The following is a 24,193-nucleotide window of genomic DNA, read 5'->3' as shown; positions in this document are numbered from 1 at the left end:
AGTTCAGAAGACTGAGAGGTGATCGTATTGAAACATAGAAGATAATGAGGGGGGATAGATAAGGTGAATGCAGAGAGGGTGTTTCCATTCATAGGGGAAACTAAAAGTAGGGGACATAGTCTCAGAATAAGGGCCACCCATTTAAAACTGAGATGAGGAGAAATTTCTTCTGTGGAATTCTCTGCCACAGAGAGCTGTGGAGGCTGGGTCATTGAATATATTTAAGGTGGAGATAGACAGAATTTTGAGCGATAAGGGAGTAAAGGGTTATGGGGAGTGGGCAATGAAGCGGAGCTGAGTCCATGATCAGATCAGCCATGATCTTATTAAACGATGGAGCAGGCTCGAGGGGCCAGGTGGCCGACTCCTGCTCCTATTATGTTCTTAAAATGGGTGATTTGCTCTGTCAAATTACCACTCGTGTGTTGGATATGAAAATGTAGCATGCGGAGCTCTTTCTCTGGAGGCGCTGGGTGGCTGTGTGTTTCACATTTCATGTTGTCTTATTCCTTCCTCCAGCCTTGCGCTGCAGCTCAGACTTGGAACAATTTTTAAAATATGGAGTGAGGAATATTGTTTTCTCAAAGGTCAGAATTCGTAATCCCGTCACCAAAAATAGCCTGTCTGAGTGCTGAGAAAGTGAAGTCATCTTTGCAATTTGCCAGTCCAAGGAGTTAATTCTACCAACCACTTTTTCTAATGAGTAATTTGCACTTTTCATTGCTTGTTTTAGTTAAATTCCTGGTAGGGACCTACTTCCTGCAGAAAACATTTATTGAGAAAGCACAGTAACTTTAACTGGTGACAAGAATAGAAACTTGCATTTATATAGTGCACTGAAAGATTGTCCCACGTCCCTTCATTCATTGATGGATGAAAAATGGACATGGAGCTAGGGATGGAAAGAAAAGGAGGGATGTCCCAAAAGCTGGGCCAGTGAGATGGGTCTTGAGGTTTATAAAGGTGGCAAAGCTTGGGTGGTGAGTAGGACTGAAGTGGCTGACCTTGCCTATAGTGGGATGAAGGGAGGAGAGGATGCTTGGAAGGCTGGATTATGAGGATCAGAGCGTTGAGGAGGAAGAGGACATTGCGGAGAGGGAGTGGACTAAGGCCCTGGAGAGAGTTATAGATGGAAAATGAAACGCGTGAAAACAGGCGGTGAATCATTGAAAGTTTCAGGTGGTGATGTGCTACATCTAAAGCCCGCAGCACCATGTCCTGGAGGCTTGTACCTCCAGATTGCCACTCTGGCTGGTCGACAGTCAGGATTTCCATTATTTTTAATGGAGCAGCTCTACAGCATATGGGGCAACTCTCCGTCTGAAAAGAAAGTACTTGCATTTATGAAACGTCTTTCACATCCTCAGAAAATCTCCCTTTACATGTTATTAGTAAATTTTTAACGTGTAATCCCTGTTATTATGTTGGTAAATGCAGAAGCTAATTTGTGTGCAGTAATATTAGCTGTTTTACATTGGCCTCTGGGCTGGTATACAGTTGCTGTTACCATCACAGTAAATGGGCTGGAGGCCAGCAGCACTAACCAGGCTCCGTCTCTACAGTGGCTAGAAATGTCCTGTTTTTAAATCAGTTAAAGAATGTGATTATATATTTTTAAGATATTTGAAGGGGAGGTGCAGTCCCTCCAAGCTTTCATTCTCCTGACTAACCAGACTAGTGCTGTGCAGAATTGCAGCTGCAAACCCATCCTCCTGCTCTGTGGCTCTGGTTGGACAAAGTGTACTATCCTCTTGCCTTTACTGTTGTCTTGTACAAAAGGGAGCCAAATGCTGAGTGTGACTTTACTGAAACCTCATGAATCTCTACGGGAAGCAGAGAACATGTTTAACTCACATTCAGACAAGTTGTCATGGATAGCTCTCTCTTTCGTACATGCCTGTAGGTAAATGCTTGGCAAGGCACACCACAGATCTCATTACATTTGATCTTTTGGGCAAAAAATAATTGACTTACAATTTATAAAGCTGGTAGCAGGCATAATGTGAACCAATTGTGTGGATACATAATTAACTCAGAGCAAATTATTATTATATTTTACTGATCGTATTCTCAAAACTTAAAGGAATACTCTGGATCACAGCGGTCTTGTTTTTGAATATCCATATGAAAAATGTGTTATCTTTTTAAAGTTTTGAACATGCCACTAAGCTAGTTTTTGACCAGAGTTACCATCTTCCAGCATCTTGGTTCAAAAGCTAGGCATGGAAACTTAGGCTGTTATCACTTGGCTTTGGTTTCCTCTACTGCTCACTTAGTTGGAGTTGGTTTAAAAAAAAGGCGAGCTGCTTTCTTGCAGGGAAAAATGGGGCGATACTTTAAATAGTCTGTCCTTCTGTGTACCGAGTGTTGTTGGCTAGTGACCTGAAGCAAATTATTCATCTTCATAGCTTGGGGTGGACTGGGGTTAAATGCGGCAACAAATTAAGAAAAGATGAGTTCTAAAAATGCCTTCACTTAAACTTTGTACTGATATGAAATTAGATTTGTCAGTTCAAACTCCTAGTGAGACTTGAGTGAAAGAGCTCGTTTGAGGCAGGTGCAATAACCTTTGCATCATTGGAATTTCAGAGAGTCTGAATTTGTGGTAGATATTAAGTTTGCAGATGATACTAAAATCGACTGTGTGGTCGATAATGAAGAAAGCTGCGGACTGCAGGAAGATATCCATCAACTGGTTAGGTGGGCAGAACAGTGGCAAATGGACTTCAATCCTGAGAAGTGTGAGGTAATGCATTTGGGGAGGGCTAACAAGGCAAGGGAATACAGCTGCAGCGTCGAGAATCTGGAGTTCTGCAATCCAGACTCTGGATTGATTGGTGGCAGGGTTGTCCAGAATCCGTAAAATGTTCGGGAATCGGGACCTGCCGACGCTGCTGACCTCGGGAGGGGAGGGGAGGGGAGGGGAGGGGAGGGAGGGGGGGGGGGGGGGGGGGGGGGGGAGGGGGGAGGGAGGGGAGGGGAGGGGGGGAGGGGGGGGAGGGGGGGGGAGTGGGGAGGGGGGAGGGGGGGGAGGGGAGGGAGGGGGGAGGGGGCCCGCCGCTCGCCTAGCACCGCTCTCAGTTGCTGCCCGACCTTGGGGTGTCCTTGCCGGCCGGCCCGAGTGCCACCCCCGCGAAGGGGCCGGCCGGCCCGAACAGCTCCTGGGCGGTGACTCCCCCTTTCTGACGTTCTGAAATCCGGAAATACCCGAACCTGGGCTCTGGTTTTTCCGGATTCGTGACGTCAGAAAGACAATCGAAAGCCCAGAATCGGTCCTGAGGGTTGCGGATTCTCAATGCTGCACCTATACACATTGGGCCCAAGTTTCGAGCCGCGTCTAGAACGGCGCAGCCCCGACCTGGACGCCCGTTTTTCATGCCACAAAGTGCGCCTAAAAAAAACTTCCAGATTCTCCGGCTCCCTGCTGGTCCTCTGGCCCTTGGCGCAGCGCAGAACAAGTTGTGGGGGGCGGAGCTAGGTCCCTGCACTGAAAACAGTGCCGGGACCTCTGCACATGCGCGCTACAGTGGGCGCGCATGTGCAGTAGCTCCAGGGGACCAAAACTGTGTGGGAGGGGCCCGAAGCACGCAGCCCCTAGCCCTGGCCGAATGGCCTCACTGGGGCTGCGTACATAAGGCTCCTCCCACGCCCAGCTCCTGCTTCCTCCTGACCCCACCCGACTCGACCCCTGTCCCCCTCCCTGGACCCGACACCGACCCAACTTCTGCTCCCCTCCGACCCGCGCGCTCCTGACCCCAGACCCGACCCAACGCCACCTACCTGTAAATCTGGTGCTGGGGACGGGCCCTGCCCGAAGTCTTGGGGCCGGCCGCCGGGCCCGGCCCGTTCAGCCTCCCCCCCCCCCCCAATCTCCTTTCCCCTTCCCCTTCTCCCCCACCCCCCACTTCCCCTTCTCTTCCGCCCTCCTTTACCCCCCATTCTCCTTCCCCCCCCCCCCCCCCCTTCTCCCCCTCTCTCTCTCTCTCTCTCTCTCTCTCTCTCTCTCTCTCTCTCTCTCTCTCTCTCTCTCTCTCTCTCTCTCTCCTCCCCTCCCCTCACTGTCAGAAACACAGACACAGACAGACAGAGACGCACTGTTGGGGGGGGGGGGGGCATCCCAGCACGCTGTTGGAGGGCTCCCGGTGCTGCAGTTGGTAAGTAGAAAATATTTTATTTACTGATTTAAAAAAAAAAATTATTAATTTTTTTGGACTGATTTATTGGTTGATTTATTGAAGTTTTTATCATTTATTATTGATGATGGCTCTTTATTTGTAAAACTGAAGTGTTTAATGTTTGTAAACTTCCCTTTAAACCCCCCCCCCCCCCATTCCCTACGCCTGATTTGTAACCTACGCTTGATTTTCTAAAGTGTAGACAAGGTTTTTTCGAGGGTACAAAAATCTTCACTTACTCCATTCTAAGTTAGTTTGGAGTAAGTTTTCACTGCCGAAACTTTGAAAACAGGCGTAAGTGGCCGGACACGCCCCCTTTTGGAAAAAAAAATTCTGTTCCAAAGTGAAACTGTTCTAACTGACTAGAACTGGAGCAAACTAAATGCCGAGAATTTGAATTTCTAAGATACTCCGTTCTACACCAGTTGTTCCAAAAAATCAGGAGCAACTGAGGCCGAAACTTGGGCCCATAAAATGGTAGGATATTGAGAAGTGTAGAGGAACAAAGGGACCTTGGAGTGCAGGTCCAGGTAAAAAGGCTTGCCTTTATTAGCCGAGACATGGAATGCAAGAGCAAGGGAGGATATGCTTGAACTATATAAAACACTAGTTAGGCAACAACTATGTGCAGTTCTGGTCACCACATTATAGGAAAGATGTGATTGCACTAGAGAGGGTACAGAGGAGATTTATGAGGATGTTGCCTGGACCGGAAAATGTTATCTATGAGTAAAGATTGGATAGGCTGTGTTTGTTTTCTTTGGAACAGAGGAGGCTGAGGGGAGACCTTTATTGAGGTGAATCAAATTGAGGGGCCTGGTTGAGTAGATAGGAAGGACCTGTTTCCCTTAGCAGAGGGGCCAACAACCAGGGGGCATAAATTTAAAGTAATTAGTAGGAGGATTTGAGGGGAAATTTCTTCACCCAGAGGGTGGTGAGGGTCTGGAACTCACTGCCTGGAAGGGTGGTAGAGGCAGAAACCCTCACCACATTTAGACAGTACTTTGATGTGCACTTAAAGTGCCGTAACCGACAGGGCTACGGACCTAAAGCTGGAAAGTGGGATTAGGCTGGATAGCCTCGTTGGCCGGCGTGGACACGATGGGCCGAATGGCCTCCTTTCCTTCTGTAAATTTTTGTTTCTATGAATCACGAGGCATGTGAAAAATGATTCCGCCTGAACCGTTGGAAATGGCAAGTGTCAATGATTCATACTTGAAGCGAAGGAAAAGAGACTTTTATTTAGCAGTTTTATCACTTTCTCAGGATAATCTAAAGTAGTTGTCAACTTTGAAATGCATTAACTGTTGTTGCGTAGACAAACACCGCAGCCAATTTGTGCATAACAAAGTCCCCCAAACAGCAAATGAGTGAAGGAGCAGATAATCTGTTTTTGGTGGTGGTGGTTCGAGGAATGTTGGTTAGGTACCCCAGAAGAACATTCTGCTCTTGGGATAGTGCTGTGGGATGTTATACATGCTCCGGAGAGGCAGGTGAGATGGTGGTTTATTGCTGGCTCAAAAGCGGCATCATGCCGCTGTACGGATTAAGTTAGCTGTCCTCTGAGGGTTTTCTTACAAATATGTATTCATTAGGATTAGCGAAATATGCAATGACAGTACGAGATGGCATCGGGCTAGAAAATCATCAGATTGTGAAGATTGCGGGGAAGTTTGGACAGTTGATAATTATCCAGTGGCAGTCAATGTGTGTCTCAACAAACCGGCCATGCAGCATGAAATCTAGTCATTATCTTTCACTTTCTGGTTAACTTCCATTAACTTTCTAGTCCGTTTTTTTTCACTGGACTTTCTTGCAAGTCTGCTTTCTAGAAGGGTGTTTTTAAACTCCAGAATCACCACATGGGGATTATGTAAGTGGAAGAGCTCCCAAGGAGCATGCCAACAGTTTCATTAACAGTGGTGACATATGCTTCTGAGGAAGTGCTGCTCTTCCAACCACTTTCTCTTGCCGCTGTCCTCGGATGGAAAACTGTGAAGACATGATTTAAAAAAAAAAAATTAAGTAAAAGGGCCCAGGAAAAACATTTTTCTCAAGTTATATTTCCTCTCAGCTCCATCCAGTCTTCGACTTGTGTCAGAATCCTGGAGCTCCCTACATAACAGCACTGTGGGAGTACCTTCACCACAAGGACTACAGCGGTTCAAAAAGGCGGATCACCACCACCTTCTCAAGGGCAATTCGGGATGGACGATAAATGTCAGCCATGCCAGTGACTGACCCCTCCTGAGAAAAAAATCTAAATGTCTCTGCATGGTTACTTTTGGTTTCCCAGAGTTTTGAATTCTTTGAGTGGTTCTGGGTTGTCCTGTGTCTCCTTTCTGTACTTCCTGCTCATTTTCTGTGGTTATGGAGGGTGCCATTCTCTTTCCTCATCCATTGTCTCTGGTATTTAGGGGATGTATCTTGAATAGCTATTGGTGGGGTGGAGGGGGAGAGATGTATACACACACATTACATGCAAGTTAACTCGCATACTGATTGAGAATTGTCACTTGGCACAGAACCAGGATTGAAGCTGGGATCCTCCTGTTAAGAAAGAGAGAGAGAAACTGCTGGAAACATTCAGCAGGTCAGGCAGCATCTGCGGTGAGAGAAACATTTAACCTTCTTCCGAGCTGGAAAAGGGACCTTCCTGCTCTGTATGACTGATGAGCTTCAGCTGCTGAGCTGTCTGGGCAGACCATTGCAGTGATTCTTTATTAAAGATGTGACCGGTTACATATTTTTGTTCAGGACTATTTCCTGTACATTCCTACTCTGCAAATTGTGAAAATGCCAAGTTTACATATACAAATAAGCAGATAGTGTTGGACAAAATGGGCTAAGTCAACTTGTAAAGTGCATTTCTTTGAAGCCATAGGAATTTCTGTCGATGTGTAAACATATCAAAATTATATACAAGGATTCTGCTCCTCCTCCCCCCCCCCCCCCCCGGATGCAGTGGTAAATATAACTGCTGGAATACTGAGCCATGCGTACAGAAAGATCCCCTGCTCCATCCCTGATGTGTTGTGTTCATTGATTCAGTGAACTAGAGGGCTGGCCATCCTACACTGGGTGATGTGTAATGAGAAAGGACTAATTAGCAATCTTGTGCCAAGCCCCTTGGGGAACAGTGACCATAATATGGTAGAATTCTTTATTAAGATGGAGAGTGACAGTTAATTCAGAAACTAGGGTCCTGAACTTAAGGAAAGGTAACTTCGACGGTATGAGACGTGAATTGGCTAGAATAGACTGGTAAATGATACTTAAAGGGTTGACGGTGTATAGGCAATGGCAAACATTTAAAGATCACATGGATGAACTTCAGCAATTGTACATCCCTGTCTGGAGTGAAAGTAAAACAGGGAAGGTGGCTCAACTGTGGCTAACAAAGGAAATTAAGGATAGTGTTAAATGCAAGGAAAAGGCATATAAATTGGCCAGAAAAAGCAGCAAACCTGAGGACTGGGAGAAATTTAGAATTCAACAGTGGAGGACAAAGGGTTTAATTAGGAGGGGGAAAATAGAGTACGAGAAGGAGCTTGCCAGGAACATAAAAACTGACTGCAAAGGCTTCTATAGATAGGTGAAGAGAAAAAGATTAGCGAAGACAAACGTAGGTCCCTTGCAGTCAGATTCAGGTGAATTTATAATGGGGAACAAAGAAATGGCAGACCAGTTAAACAAATACTTTGGTTCTGACTTCACGAAGGAAGACACAAATAACCATCCGGAAGTACTAGGGGACCGAGGGTCTAGTGAGAAGGAGGAATTGAAGGATATGCTTATTCGGTGGGAAATTGTGTTTGGGAAATTGATGGGATTGAAGGGCGATAAATCCCCGGGGCCTGATAGTCTGCATCCCAGGGTACTTAAGGAACTGGCCTTGAAATAGTGGATGCATTGGTGATCATTTTCCAACAGTCTATCGACTCTGGATCGGTTCCTATGGACTGGAGGGTAGCTAATGGAACACCACTCTTTAAAAAGGGAGGGAGAGAAAAAACTGGTAATTATAGACCGGTTAACCTGACGTCAGTGGTGGGGAAAATGTTGGAATCAATTATTAAGGATGAAATAGCAGCGCATTTGGAAAGCAGTGACCGGATCGGTCCAAGTCAGCATGGATTTATGAAAGGGAAATCATGCTTGACAAATCTTCTGGAATTTTGTGAGGATGTAACTGGTAGAGTGGACAAGGGAGAACCAGTGGATGTGGTGTATTTGGACTTTCAAAAGGCTTTTGACAAGGTCCCACACAAGAGATTGGTGTGCAAAATCAAAGCACATGGTATTGGGGGTAATGTACTGACATGGATAGAGAACTGGTTGGCAGTCAGGAAGCAGAGAGTCGGGATAAACGGGTCCTTTTCAAAATGGCAGACAGTGACTAGTGGAGTGCTGGGACCCCAGCTATTTACAATATACATTAATGATTTGGATGAAGGAATTGAGTGTAATATCTCCAAGTTTGCAGATGACACTAAACTGGGTGGAGGCGTCAGCTGTGAGGAGGATGCTAAGAGGCTGCAGGGTGACTTGGACAGGTTAGGTGAGTGGGCAAATGCATGGGTAAATGTGAGATTATCCACTTTGGTGGCAAAAACATGAAGGCAGAATATTATCTGAATGGCGGCAGATTAGGAAAAGGGGAAGTGCAACGAGACCTGGGTGTCACAGTTCATCAGTCATTGAAAGTTGGCATGCAGTTACAGCAGGCGGTGAAGATGGCAAATGGTATGTTGGCCTTCATAGCGAGGGGATTTGAGTATAAGAGCAGAGAGGTCTTACTGCAGTTGTACAGGGCCTTGGTGAGGCCTAACCTGGAATATTGTGTTCCGTTTTGGTCTCCTAATCTGAGGAAGGACGTTCGTGCTATTGACGGAGTGCAGCGAACATTCACCAGACCGATTCGAGGGATGGCTGGACTGACATATGAGGAGAGACTGGATCAACTGGGCCTTTATACACTGGAGTTTAGAAGGATGAGAGGGGATCTCATAGAAACATCTAAGATTCTGACGGGACTGGACAGGTTAGATGCGGGAAGAATGTTCCCGATGTTGGGGGAGTCCAGAACCAGGGGACACAGTCTAAGGATATGGGGTAAGCCATTTAGGACTGAGATGAGGAGAAACTTCTTCACTCAGAGTTGTTAACCTGTGGAATTCCCTACCGCAGAGAGTTGTTGATGCCAGTTCATTGGATATATTCAAGAGGGAGTTAGATATGGCCCTTGCGGCTAAGGGGATCAAGGGGTATGGAGAGAAAGCAGGAAAGGGGTACTGAGGGAATGATCAGCCATGATCTTATTGAATGGTGGTGCAGGCTCGAAGGGCCTACTCCTGCACCTATTTTCTATGTTTCGCCATAGCAGATGTTTGGGCATTACAAGTAGACTCTGATTTCTGAGCTCGGGACAAGAATCATCTCGTGTTCCCGTGGGCCTGTACTCTGGTTGGATGTATTCCTGGAGGTTTGAACATGTGGCATCTGCTCACATGCTGTGCAATCACATGACACTTGCCCACAGATATTGTATTTACCGTATAGTTATATTCGACACACTGAGCACATTCCCTCAATTGGCTGAAACTAATGGGAGGCCAGAGGATTGGGAAACTTGTCAGCAAAAAAGACTCAAAAATGAGAGAGGGAAGATAGATTATGAAAGTAAACTCAAATATAAAACAGATAGTTTCTACAGGTATATCAAAAGGAAAAGAGTGGCTAAAGTAAATGTTGGTCCCTTAGAGGATAAGACTGGGGAATTAATAATGGGGAACAGGGAAATGGCAGAGATGTTAAACAAATATTTTGTATCAGTCTTCACGGTGGAAAACACTAAAAACATCCCAACAGTGGATAATCAAGGGGCTATAGGGAGAGAGGAACTTAATACAATCACTATCACAAAAGAAGTCGTACTCGGTAATATAATGGGACTAAAGGCAGACCCGTCCCCTGGACCTGATGGCTTACATACTAGGGTCTTAAAAGAAGTAGCTGCAGTGATTGTGGGTGCATTGGTTGTAATCTACCAAAATTCCCTGGATTCTGGAGAGGTCCCAGCAGATTGGAAAACAGCAAATGCAACGCCCCTATTTAAAAAAGGAGGCAGACAGAAAGCAGGAAACTATAGACCAGTTTGCTTAATATCTGTCGTTGGGAAAATGCTGGAGTCCATTATTATGGAAGCAGTAGCGGGACATTTGGAAAGCATGATTCAATCAAGCAGAGTCAGCATGGTTTTATGAAGGGGAACTTATGTTTGACAAATTTGCTGGAGTTCTTTGAGAATGTAACAAGCAGGGCGGATAAGAGGGAACCAGTGGATTTGGTGTATTTGGATTTCCAGAAGGCATTCAATAAGGTACCACATAAAAGGTTACTGCACAAGATAAAAGTTCACGGGGTTGGGGGTAATATATTAACATGGATAGAGCATGAAAAGAAAACCGAAAGTGAGAATAAATGGGTCATTTTCCGGTTGGCAAACAGTAACTAGTGAGGTGCCGCAGGGATCAGTGCTGGGGCCTCAACTGTTTACAATTTATATTAACGACTTGGATGAAGGGACCCAGTGTAATGTTGCCAAGTTTGCAGATGATACAAAGATGGGTGGGAAAGCAAAGTTGTGAGGAGGACACAGAAAATCTGCAAAGGGATATGGACAGGCTAAGTGAGTGGGCAAATATTTGGCAGATGGAGTATAATGTGGAAAAATGTGAGGTTATCCACTTTGGCAGAAATAATAAAAAAGCAAATTATAATTTTAAATGGAGAAAAATTGCCAAGTTCAACATTCAGGAAGGATAGACAGAAAGGAAAATGAGGTGGGGTATCATTGCTGGTTAAAGAGGAAATTAATGCAACAGTAAGGAAGGACATTAGCTTGGATGATGTGGAATCGGTATGGGTGGAGCTGCGGAATACCAAAGGGCAGAAAACGCAAATGGGAGTTGTGTACAGACCACCAAACAGTAGTAGTGAGGTTGGGGACAGCATCAAACAAGAAATTTGAGATGCGTGCAATAAAGATACAGCAGTTATCATGGGCGACTTTAATCTACATATAGATTGGGCTAACCAAACGGTGGAGCAGGATTTCCTGGAGTGTATTAGGGATGGTTTTCTAGACCAATATGTCAAGGAACCAACTTGAGGGCTGGCCATCCTAGACTGGGTGATGAGAAAGGACTAATTAGCAATCTTGTTTGTGAGGCCCCTTGGGGAAGAGTTACCATAATATTCTTTATTCTTTATTCAGATGGAGAGTGACACAGTTAATTCAGAGACTAGGGTCCTGAACTTGAGGAAAGGTAACTTCGATGGTTTGAGGCTTGAATTGGCTAGAATAGACTGAGTGATACTTAAAGGGTTGACGGTGGATAGGCAATGGCAAGCATTTAAAGATCACATGGATGAACTTCAACAATTGTACATCCCTGCCTGGAGTAAAAATAAAATGGGGAAGGTGGCTCAACCGTGGCTAACAAGGGAAATTAAGGATAGTGTTAAATCCAAGGAAGAGGCATATAAATTGGCCAGAAAAAGCAGCAAACCTGAGGACTGGGAGAAATTTAGAATTCAGCAGAAGAGGACAAAGGGTTTAAGTAAGAGGGGGAAAATAGAATATGAGAGGATTCTTGCTGGGAACATAAAAACTGACTGCAAAAGCTTCTATAGATATGTGAAGAGAGAAAGATTAGTGAAGACAAACATGGGTCCCTTGCAGTCGGATTCAGGTGAATTTATAATGGTGGACCAGTTGAACAAATACTTTGATTCTGTCTTTACGAAGGAAGACACAAATAACCTTCCGGAAGTACTAGGGGACCGAGGGTCTTGTGAGAAGGAGGAACTGAAGGAAATCCTTACTAGGCAGGAAATTGTGTTAGAGAAATTGATGGGATTGAAGGCCGATAAATCCCCGGGGCCTGATAGTCTGCATCCCAGAGTACTTAAGAAAGTGGCCCTAGAAATAGTGGATGCACTGGTGGTCATTTTCCAACAGTCTATCGACTCTGGATCAGTTCCTATGGACTGGAGGGTAGCTAATGTAACACCACTTTTTTTAAAAAGGAGGGAGAGAGAAAACTGGTAATTATAGACCGGTTAGCCTGACATCAGTAGTGGGGAAAATGTTGGAATCAATTATTAAAGATTAACCAGCAGCGCATTTGGAAAGCAGTGACAGGATCGGTCCAAATCAACTTGAATTTATGAAAGGGAAATCATGCTTGACAAATCTTCTGGAATTTTTTGAGGATGTAACTAGTAGAGTGGACAAGGGAAAACCAATGGATGTGGTGCATTTGGACTTTCAAAAGGCTTTTGACAAGGTCCCACAAAGGAGATTGGTGTGTAAAATTAAAGCACATGGTATTGGGGGTAATGTACTGACGTGGATAGAGAACTGGTTGGCAGAAAGGAAGCAGAGAGTCGGGATAAACGGGTCCTTTTCAGAATGGCAGGCAGTGACCAGGGGGGTGCCACAGGGTTCAGTGCTGGGACCCCAGCTATTTACAATATACATTAATGATTTAGATGAAGGAATTGAATGTAATATCTCCAAGTTTGCAGATGACACTAAGCTGGGTGGTGGTGTGAGCTGTGAGGAGGATGCTGAGAGGCTGCAGGGTGACTTGGACAGATTAGGTGAGTGGGCTAATGCATGGCAGATGCAGTGTAATGTGGATAAATGTGAGGTTATCCGCTTTGGTGGCAAAAACACAAAGGCAGAATATTATCTGAATGGCAGCAGATTAGGAAAAGGGGAGGTGCAACGAGACCTGGATGTCATGGTACATGCAGGTACAGCAGGTGGTGAATGCAAATGGTATGTTGGCCTTCATAGCTAGCGGATTTGAGTATAGGAGCAGGGAAGTCTTACTGCAGTTGTACAGGGACTTGGTGAGGCCTCACCTGGAGTATTGTGTTCAGTTTTGGTCTCCTAATCTGAGGAAGGACATTCTTGCTATTGAGGGAGTGCAGTGAAGGTTCACCAGACTGATTCCCGGGATGACAGGACTGACATATGAGGAGAGACTGGATCGACTGGGCCTGTATTCACTGGAGTTTAGAAGGATGAGAGGGGATCTCATAGACACACATAAAATTCTGACGAGATTGGACAGGTTAGATGCAGGTAGAATGTTCCTGACGTTGGGGAAGTCCAGAACCAGGGGACACAGTCTAAGAATAAGGGGTAAGCCATTTAGGACCGAGATGAGGAGAAACTTCTTCACTCAGAGTTGTTAACCTGGGGAATTCCCTACCGCAGAGAGTTGTTGATGCCAGTTGATTGGATATATTCAGGAGGGAGTTAGATATGGCCCTTACGGCTAAGGGGATCAAGCGGTATGGAGAGAACATAGGAAATGGGTACTGAGGTGAATGATCAGCCATAATATTGAATGGCAGTACAGGCTCGAAGGGCACCTACTCCTGCACCTATTTTCTATGTTTCTAGTACAGAGGGACCTGGGGGTCCTTGTGCATGAAACACAAAAGTTAGTATGCAGGTACAGCAAGTGGTCAGGAAGGCAAATGGAATGTTGGCCTTTATTGCAAAGGGGATGGAGTATAAAAGCAGAGAAGTCCTGCTACAACTGTACAGGGTATTGGTGAGGCCACACCGAGAGTAATGCGTTAAGTTTTGGTAACGTATTTAAGGAAGGATATATTTGCATTGGAGGCTATTCAGAGAAGGTTCACTAGGTTGATTCTGGAGATGAAGGGGTTGACTTATGAAGAAAGGTTGAGTACGTTGGGCCTCTACTCATTGGAGTTCAGAAGAATGAGAAGTGATCTTATGGCAACATACAAGATAATGAGGGGGCTCGACAAGGTAGTTGTAGAGAGGATATTTCCGCTCGTGGGGGAATCTAGAATCAGGGGGCATAGTCTCAGAATAAGCGACCACCCATTTAAAACTGAGAGGAGGAATTTCTTTTCAGAGGGTTGTAAATCTGTGGAATTCTCTGCCCCAGAGAGCTGTGCAGGCTGGGTCATTGAATATATTTAAGGTGGAGATAGACAGATTTTTGAGCGATAAGGGAATAAAGGGTTATGGGAAGTGGGCGGGGAAGTGAGTCCATATGGGTCGAATTGAAAAATAAAAAAGGTTTGATCACACTCCTGGGCATTTATTATAGACCCCCAAACACTGGGAGGGAGATAGAGAAGCAAATACGTCGGCAAATTGCTGTGAAGTCCAAAGGGCAGTAATAGGGGATTTTAACTATCCCAATATTGATTGTGACAAATATAGTGTGAAGGGTATAGAGGGTGCGGAATTCTTAACATACATTAGAGAGAACATTTAGTCAGTATGTAATAAGCCCAACTGGAGAGGAGGTGGTTTTGGATTTAGTTTTGGGGAATGAAGCTGGGCAGGTGGAAGGGGTATCAGTGGGAGAGCACTTGGGTTCCAGTGACCGTAATTCAGTCAGATTCAAGTTAGTTATGGGTAAGGACAAGGATGGACCAAGAATAAAAGTCCCAAATTGGGTAAAAGCTAACTTTGCTAAGTTGAGGAGTGATTTGGCCACAGTGGACTGGAAACAACTACTTGTGGGTAAATCTGTGTCGGAACAGTGGGAGGCATTCCAGGAGGAGATCTGGAAGGCTCAGGCCAAACGTGCCCTTAAAGAAAAAGGGTGTGAATGACAGTTCTAGAGCCCCCTGGATGCCCAGGGTAGAATTTAGACAAATCATTTGATTAATTTTGAAGTGCTGTATTTTGCAGGTTGTTGAATCATTCTTTGTTTCTAGCTGGAGTTCTGCTTGCCCGGTGCAGCCCTTCAGTTTAATATCAGACAGGGATTACTGTACTGGAGTTAAGTATTCTAGGGGGGTGGATGGGGAGATTTCCAGACTGCCCCACGAAAGAGCAGGATTACATGTGTCACACTTTCTGTCTGCTGTTTTCCCAGTTGCGATCAGTCCAGTAGCTGATGTATGTGTCGGAGCATCAGTTCAGCAAAGATGTTAACGAGATTAAATGGGATAGTTCCATAATACTAAACAAACTTTGTGCCTTTTCAATCTATTTACAACTGCTACAAGTCAGTTGAAACAGTAGATGAGATGGCAGTCTGACATGACAGGGAATTGGTATAGTGACGTGTGAAGTCAAAGTGGTACAACATGGCTCTATGCTCATGATTGAGTTAAGCTTTCCAGATGGATCAGTTGGTGGAGGATGTGTGGAACCTATTGTTTAAAGAACGATTTTCTTTTGTAGGGAACTCCAAGCACAGGAAGCATTACAGAATGGCCAGCTCGGGGCAGGAGAGGGCCTTCCTGATCTACAACCAGGTGTGCTGGCTAGCCAAGCCATGATAGAAAAAACACTGTCTGAAGATCCAAGATGGCAGGGTAAGGACAGAGAACCAACCATCTGTGCTGGGAGTATTTATGAAATGTCACTTTAAATTCAATGTTTAATTGCTGGGCGCCGTGGCTTTTTTTCCTCGCTGCATACCATTAACTCAGTACATTGGTTATTCAACTGTTCAGCTCCTTGTGCAATAACAACAGAACACTTCAATTTGTGTTGTTCCCTATCACATCAAAACATCCCCCAGTACTTTACACAATACGGCTATGGTCGTGTCATGGTTATGTTGCTGGATGAGTAATCCAGAGAATTTTTGTTTAAATCCCATTGTCATAGGTAGAGAATTTAAACTAGTTAATCAAAAAAAATGTAATTTAAAAAGTTGGTCTCAGTAAAAGTGAACATGAAGCTGTCGGATTGTCAGTTCACCGATGTTCTTTTTAGGCAGCCCCTTCCCGGTCTGGCCTATATGTGACTCCAGTCCCACAAGGGAATGGCTCCTAGCTGCCCTTGGCAGTGACCCAGCAAACGACTCTGTTGTATCATCGCCATCTCAGGGCAGTGAGGAATGGGCAGTAAATGCCGGCCTTGCCAGTAACACCCACATCCTGAGAATGAAATAAACACACAACTGCAGGGAGGCAGTAACACACACTTCCAAATGTTTCCTGCCCACATCAATTTGACATCACTGTGGAGTCATTTTTTAACTAAAATGTGGAATTAGAAAGCATGCTTCATTGGTTAGGCAAATCACTGATTGCGACAGTAATTAAAAAAACTGTTTCTTGGAGCCACACTTTGAAGACAGTGAAATTAACAATTTAACAAAGAGTAATTGCATTTGAAACTTTAATTTTAGTTTGAAACTATTGCAAGAGTTAATTACTCCTTCACTGAAGAAGTCTGGAATGAATTGGTGTTAAATTGGGGATCATCAGCTTTTTGGTTTCTTCTGAGAATCTACAAGGTGTCAGACGGATCCACCTCGGATGACTTGCAATGTTGGGTTATTCTGATGGCTAAACAAAACATAGCTGAGACGGAAGATGTCGGGTTTGATTAGTTGCCAGATCGCTGCTAGGATGAAGTGGCATGGAGACCAATTCTCACTCCCCTACCTATCCTGACTGGAAGTACAGGCAGGTGGTGTTGGGTTGGGAATGGGTCTGCTGTGATGTGCCTGCAGTTGAATAGCCTCCTTTCTCCCTGTTGAAGCACACGGGTGAATAGTGTGTACTTTAGGGAGACAGCACAGGGAGCCAGTGCCCATGGAACCATGCAGCAAGGAGGAGGGAACATTGGTGAGGAAAAGAAAAATAATGGTTTTCAGAAGAGAACTAGGTCACTTTATTTGGGAGTTCTTCCCATATTTCGAACATACTCTTTAAGGTGGAATAGTAAGTATACTTTTGCTCCTTTCAAAAATCGGTGAGGTTGAAGAAGAGATGTGAAGTAGTTTGGGGCTGCATCTTTGTGTTTAACAGTGCAGTCAGTAAACACTGCCATCTACTGGATAGTTCAGTTCAGCAAGAATGCTAATGAGATTAAATGGGATAGTTCCATAATACTAAACAAACTTTGTACCTTTTCATTCATATTTACAACTGCTACAAGTCAGTTGAAACAGTAGATGGGATGGCAGTCTGACATGGCAGGGGATTGGTATAGTGATATGTGGAGTCAAAGTGGTGCAAAACAGATCTATGCTCATGATTGAGTTAAACTTTCCGGATGGATCAGTTGGTAGAGGGCGTGTGGAACCAGAAGGTCCCAGGTTTGACTCTCATCCTGCAGTGCGTTCACTGATCTCGGTGCCACAACAATTTGCCTCTGAGCTGTGGAGAGGAAATGAGCTCGGCTTCACTATCCCGGCAGTTGTCCGTTCATTGATCTCGGCTGGGAAGTGCATGAGCGTATGGACCACATGAGCCAGCTTCAGGAGATTGCCACTCTCCCAGACCTGGAATGATGGATGTTCTGGGCCTGAAGCAGACAGGTATTGGCACTTGATGATGAAGGGCAAAGAACAATTTCTACTTGCAAGGTAGCAAATGGGAAGTGATTTATAATTCTCACTGAACAGCAGCTAAACAAGCATGCTTGTAATTGAAATTATTAGTCTGGGCTATAAGCGTAACTCTGTGGCTCTTTCGTAGCAGATAGCAGTTTGGGTTGAGAGAATTCAGTGTGGGGCATTAATGTACATTACAATACTGATTCAACAAGATCCATTTAATTCCTCAATAAAAGGGGAGTTTTAGGCACACTTGCTGAGATAGGACCCTGGAAGTCCGGCACCCTGCATTTACACTGAATGTGGCTCTTACCCCAGTAGCACAATCATAAGTCCAGAAAGAAGTGGGTTTAGAATTCTGCAGTGAGGATGTGAGACCTCAATATAGCAGTGCCCCACATTTGCACTGTCACCTGGGCACTTAGTGTTACACTAACACTAACCGAATAAACCAGCAATGGTGGAAAAGCACTTTTTGCTGTGAAATGATGCAGTCTGTCCTTTCCTTTCGTGCAGACTGATTCCAAATTAATTTTTTCACAGCTTGCTATCTGTGATGCCTTCATAACAACAACTTGCATTTTTATAGTTCCTTAATGTAGTGAAATGTCCCAAGGTGCTTCACAGGAACATTATCAAACAAAGCCACATTGAACCACTTGGGATATTAGAGCAAGTGATCAAAAGTTTTGTCAGAGGTAGGTTTTAAGCAGTGTCTTAAAAGGAGAGAGAAGCAGATATGCTTAGGGTGGAAATTAGAGTTTAGGGTCTGGCCATCTGAAGGCACGGCTGCTAATGGAGTGATTTAAATCAGGAATGCATAGGAGGCCAAAATTGGAGGAACGCAGCAATCTTGGGGCTGGAGGAGATTACAGGAGGGGCGAGGCCATGGAGGGATTTGAAAACATAGATGAGAATTTTAAAATCGAAGAGTGGAGAATGACAATTTTGCTTCCCCCTCCATATTTATAATCTAACTGAGCTCTATTAATAGCTTCAGCAGTCACTGAACCGGCCCATAGATTTGGTTCATAGAAACATGGAAAATAGGTGCAGGAGTAGGCCATTCAACCCTTTGAGCCTGCACCACCATTCAATAAGATCATGGCTGATCATCACCTCACTACCCCTTTCCTGTTTTCTCTCCATACCCCTTGATCCCTTTAGCTGTAAGGGCCACATCTAACTCCCTATTGAATATATCCTATGAACTGGCCTCAACAACTCTCTGCGGTAGGGAATTCCACAGGTTAACAACTCTGAGTGAAGAAGTTTCTCCTCATCTCAGTCCTAAATGGCTTACCCCTTATCCTTAGACTGTCTCCCCTGGTTCTGGACTTCCCCAACATCAGGAACATTCTACCCGCATCTAACCTGTCCAGCCCCCCACCCCCCCCCCCCCCCCCCCGGCCTCCACAGAGAACGCCCCACACAGACCTCTCCCCTCCCCAACAGACACCCCATCCCACCCCACCACCACTGTGGGGTGGGGTCAACTTTCTGTAAAGTACAGATGATGAATAATGTCATTTTCACATTAAATATTTATGGATTCTGTTGTTCATTGTGTTGCAAATGTGTACAGAATGGAAGTGTATTGAAAGCTATGGATAGGGGGAAGGTGTACTTGTCCAACTAGCTGATGAAAGGAAATACTTAATGTTTGCTCTGAGAGTCGTACTTCAGAGGGCCACTTTGATGTTGATATTTGGTGCCAGGAGGGCAGTGCTCGAGTGGAGACTTGGGCCCTCAAAACAGTTCTGCCCCTGTTTCAGTGAGATGGCAGACGGGTCTGTGCGTGAGTGCAGGTGTTGGGGGAGGGGGATCTGAGAGATTTCGGGAGGGGGAATCTGTGTGCGGGGGTAGGATCTGTATGTGGGGGAGGGGGGATCTGAGTGTGGGGGTGGGATCTCTGTGGGGGAGGGTGGAGAATGATCTCTGGTGGTGGTGGGGTGGGAGGGGTTGCCTGGAGGGGAGGGGTCTGTGTGGGGCGTTCTCTGGCGGGGGGCTCTGTGTGCGCGCTGGGAGGGGGGGGGGGGGCGGGGAGAGGGTCTTTGTGTGGGTGACGGGGGGGGTGGTGGGCGGCAGGGAATAGAGTGGTCTTTGTGGGTGGGGGGGATCTGTGTGGGGGAGGGGGCTATAGCTGGAAGTGTGTTTCAGTAAAGTCCTTTTTCTAAAGTGCGAAGTATACTTTGTGCTGTTGACATATTGAACAGTTTAGTCTTGACATAAATTTGTTTATTTTGCAGAAACAAACTTTGTGCTAGCAAATTACAAGACTGAACAGTGTAATAAACCACCTAGACTGTGCCGACAAGGCTATGCTTGCCCTCATTATCATAACAGCCGGGACAGAAGAAGGAACCCTAGAAAATTTAAATATAGGTAAAAAATCTGTTTTGTTCTTGCCGGGTGTTTGCTTTTATCTGGCACTGATTTACACCTGACCAATCGCAAGGCCGCCCCCCCCCCGCACCCAGATATGCACCGCAATATTTAGTGCACGAGTTGTGTGTGTTTTATGTTTGAAATTTCATTTAAAATGGTGATTATACATTAAAATAGCGAACAACTGTATGTACTATACAATCGGTGGGGTGCTTGGTTAAGATAAGACAGCAGATTGGGAATCTTTTATTGTCTATCCTCACCGCACGAGTAAATGATCGCATTCAGAGATTGCTGAGCTGCTGTTACTGCTCTAGTCCTTGCGCAGCTTTCAAAATCACTCCCTAGGTTAAAACATTCGTGGGGAGAGCTCCTGGATGATGCTGACATGATGAAGTAGTGATTATAGTACTCGGCGAAAGGGTCTAAGATAAGATGAGGCCGATTCCCAGTGCAGCATGCCACCAAGGTTAAAACGAGTAGGACAGAAGCTGAGATAACACAAGATGCTGTGATTGCAGGCTGGGTGTTGTGTGTAGATAATAGAAGGAAGAACTGAACGCAGAGAGGAATAATTAGTTTTAGGTGCTAGGAATGGATTAGATTGGGAGATGATGCAATTAAGCCTCCCTTCCTTGCTTTTCCTCCCCTTTTGGTTCTCCCAAGGCCGAGATGGTGCAAGCTATCCCCGATCTCGCCTTATGGCAAGCAGCACAGCCATTTGTTTCCTCCTGCCTTGTTTTCTCCCCTCACTCGTGGAAGCTTCTTCAGTAATGTGGCTGAGATGAACACTCCATTAATGCGTGAGCAATAATGTCCTGTTCTCCTCCGCCGCCCCCCACCATATTGTCGTATTGACAATTGGCTGGATTCAATTCTAAATTCATCATGTGCTATATTTGAAGGCCAGACTATGAGGAACTTTTATTCAAACAGCGCATTAAAATTGTTTGTGTGGTGCAGTCAGTGTGGAGGGAGCACCGATTTCCTCTGAGCTTGGAGAACCCTAGAATTTTACAGCACATAAGGAAGATATTTAGGCCATTGTGTCGATGTGGTTAGAGCAATCCAGAGCTAGTCCCACTGCCCTCCACTCTCCACCTAGCCCTTTATCTACCTGCACATTAACTAGTTAGGCAGTTTTTCATTAAATGATGCAGTGGTTTCTGCCTCAAACACTGACAAATTCCATGCTCCTAAAATTTCTCCTAAACTCAGTGACAATCTAAAATTGATGACACACTCCCATCACTGCTGAGGGTGCAGTGTCTTGAAACCTGTGATCCCAGCTCTCCAATACTGTCGTTCCTCAGCACTTGTCGTTGTAAACCTTCAGTATAGCAGTTGAACTGCAGTCTTGTAAAATCTCGTGCTAAACAATAGTTTGCATTTATATAGCGCCCGGAATGCTGACCACTCTGTCTAGGTGCTTCACAAGTGTAATGAAGAAGATGGATGCCAGACCAAAGAATGAAAGATTAGGAGGGGTAACTGTCCTGTTTCTGAATTACTTTGACCATTTGTCCAAGGATTTGAAAATAAGAATTACCTTTAACATGGATTTGTAAGCAGTATTTAAAAATAATTATTTATTCTCTGGATGTGGGCATCGCAGGCAAGGCCGACATATATTGCCCATCCCTAGTTGCTGTAGGAGGTGGTATTGGGCCTTTTCCTTGAACTGCTGCAGACCGTGTGGTGAAGGCACTCACAGTGCTGTTCGGTGTAAAAGTCACACGTGTCTGACTTCAGACACAAGACTCCCAAAGCAAGCGCTCTACTCTGAACTCTTACACGGTAAACCAGCCGAAGGTGGGCAGAGGAAACATTACAAGAGCACCCTCAAAACCTCCCTGATAAAGTGTAACATCCCCACCGACACCGGGGAGTCCCTGGCCGAAGAGCATCCGGGAGGGCGCTGAGCACCGCGAGTCTCGGCGCCGAGAGCGTGCAGAAACCAAGCGCAGGCAGCGGAAGGAGTGTGCGGCAAACCAGACTCCCCACCCACCCTTTCCTTCAACTACTGTCTGTCCCACCTGTAACAGACAGTAATCTCTGTATTGGACTAAGAACTCACTTTTAGAGTGGAAGCAAGTCTTCCTCGATTTCGAGGGACTGCCTGTGATATTCCATGAGCCCCAATTTTGTTAACCAGCCTTTTTTGTGGTACTTTGTCAAACGGTTTCTTAAAATCCATATAGATAACATCCACTACATTCTCCATCAACCTTCTCTGTTACTTAATCAAAAAATTCAGTTAGATCAGTCAAACATGATCTGCCTTTTACAAATCCGTGCTGGCTCTCCTTAATTAACTTAAATCTCTCCAAGTGCCTGTTAATTTTTTCCCTGGTTATTGTTTCTAAAACCTTACCCACCACTGTTGTCAAACTGTCCAGCCTGTAGTTACTAGGATTGTCGTTGCACCCTTTCTTAAACAAAGTTGTCACATTTGCCACTTTCCTATCCTCTGGCACCTCCTCATCGAGGGAAGATTGGAAGATTATGGTTAGCCCTTCCGTTATCTCCACCCCCACTTCCCTCAGCAACCCGGGATGCAAGCCATCCGGACCAGGCGACATATCCACTCTCAGCATATCCAGCCTTTCCAGTACATCCTGCCCATCAATTTTCACCCCATCCATTACCTCCGCCATCTCTGCTTCTACCCAGATTTTGTCAGCATCCTTTCCCTTATAAACACCGATACAAAGTACTCATTAATATTCTAGCTTTGCCCTGCGCCTCTAAGGATATATCACCATCTTTGTCCCTAATAGGCCCTACCCCGCCTCTTACTACCTGCTTACTATTTACATGCCAGTAAAATATTTTGGGGTTTCCTTTTATTTATCTGCCAATCTAGTCTCATATTCTCTCTTTGCCTGTCTTATTTTCCTCTTCACTTCCCCTTTCAACTTATTGTATTTGGCCTGGTTCTCACTTGAAGAATTCACCTGACATGTTTCATACACCCTTTATTTTGTATCATCATATTCTTTATCGCCCTCATCATCCAAGGCTTTGGTTCCCCTGCCGTTCCCTCTTGTTGGAATGTACATAGGCTGTACCTGAAACATCACCTCCTTAAAGATCACCCATTGTTCCCTTACAGTTTTTCCTGTCAATCTTGGGTTCCATTTTATCCTGGCTCGATCCTCTCTCATCCCATTGAAGTTGGCCCTAATCCAATTTAGAAGTTCCACTTGCTCTTCTCCCTTACTAATCTATACAATGATCACTCTTACCAAAGTGTTCTCTCACTTGGCCCACCTCAATCCCCAGCACCACATCCAGCAATGCTTCCTTCCTAGTTGGGCCAAGAGCATACTGGTCAAGGAAGTTCTCCTGAACACATTTCAGAAATTTCCCCTCCTTTCCCTTTATTCTAACATTATCCCATTTGCTATTTGGGTCATTAATGTCCCCCAATATCACCACTCTGTAATTCTTTCTCTCCCTGTAGATTTGCTTCTCTGTCTCTCTCTCTCTCTCTCTCTCTCTCTCTCTCTCTCTCTCTCTCTCACACTATTTGGAGGCCTAAAGAATACCACCAATAGTGTGATCATACCCTTTTTGCTTCTCGACTCTAACCCAATGGATTCTGTCCTTTCCCCCTGAAGGACATCCTCTCTTTCCAACATTACAATGTCTTCCCTAATCAGTACCCTCTTTTCCTTCCTTATCTGTTCTGAACATCAGTTAACCGCGACAGTAGCAAGGTGCTTGGGCCACTTATGCAAGTGACTGGCACTGCTGAACCTGAGAAGGTATTTATGGCAAGCTCACATTTCTAACAGTGACCAAAAGCTAGTTGAAGAGGTGGATTTTAAGAAGGGCTTTAAAGGAGGAGATATGCAACGGGCGGGGCAAGGGAAGGGGGGCAGGGGTGATGCCCAAGAGGCTGGAGTCAGGTTTTGGTGGGGGTGATTGGAGGGCTTGGAGATGAGGCCAGAAGTTACAGCATGTGGGTGGCATGCAATCTTTTTCACTGCCTCTCCAAAACAAAGTGATGGAGCTGTTATCTCACATTGTCACAGTTATATTTGTTTTGGCCTAAGCATCACTTCTCAATGCATTGTATGTCATGGTTTGATACTTATTAAAATTTTGCTGTGCATTGAAAATGTTTGCCGAGGTCTCCGCACAAAAAGACTATCTCTGGCCAAAGCAGCAAGTGAAGTGTCCCGGTATTTGGTATTGTGTTGTATGGCTGTGTGGTGCTACTTCGAAATGTGACACATGCTGGTGTGTTAA

The 24,193-nt window shown here is 45.2% G+C and overlaps 1 protein-coding gene across 3 annotated transcripts in view; it reads left to right on the top strand.

Moving 5' to 3' along the window:
• unkl (unk like zinc finger) overlaps window positions 1-24,193 on the top strand; it is a 159,833-nt gene that overhangs the window by 98,846 nt on the left and 36,794 nt on the right. For all 3 annotated transcript variants that reach the window (XM_070901478.1, XM_070901477.1, XM_070901479.1), the window contains exons 4-5: window positions 15,436-15,569; window positions 19,798-19,933. In XM_070901478.1, coding sequence (XP_070757579.1) covers window positions 15,436-15,569; window positions 19,798-19,933 — 270 coding nt within the window. The remainder of the gene's footprint in view (window positions 1-15,435; window positions 15,570-19,797; window positions 19,934-24,193) is intronic.

The sequence above is a fragment of the Pristiophorus japonicus genome, chromosome 15, assembly GCF_044704955.1.
Source record: "Pristiophorus japonicus isolate sPriJap1 chromosome 15, sPriJap1.hap1, whole genome shotgun sequence".
NCBI classification, from domain to species: Eukaryota; Metazoa; Chordata; class Chondrichthyes; family Pristiophoridae; genus Pristiophorus; species Pristiophorus japonicus.
The sequence above is the reverse complement of the archived record's forward strand: the minus strand, read 5'-3'. Positions and strand labels throughout refer to the sequence as shown.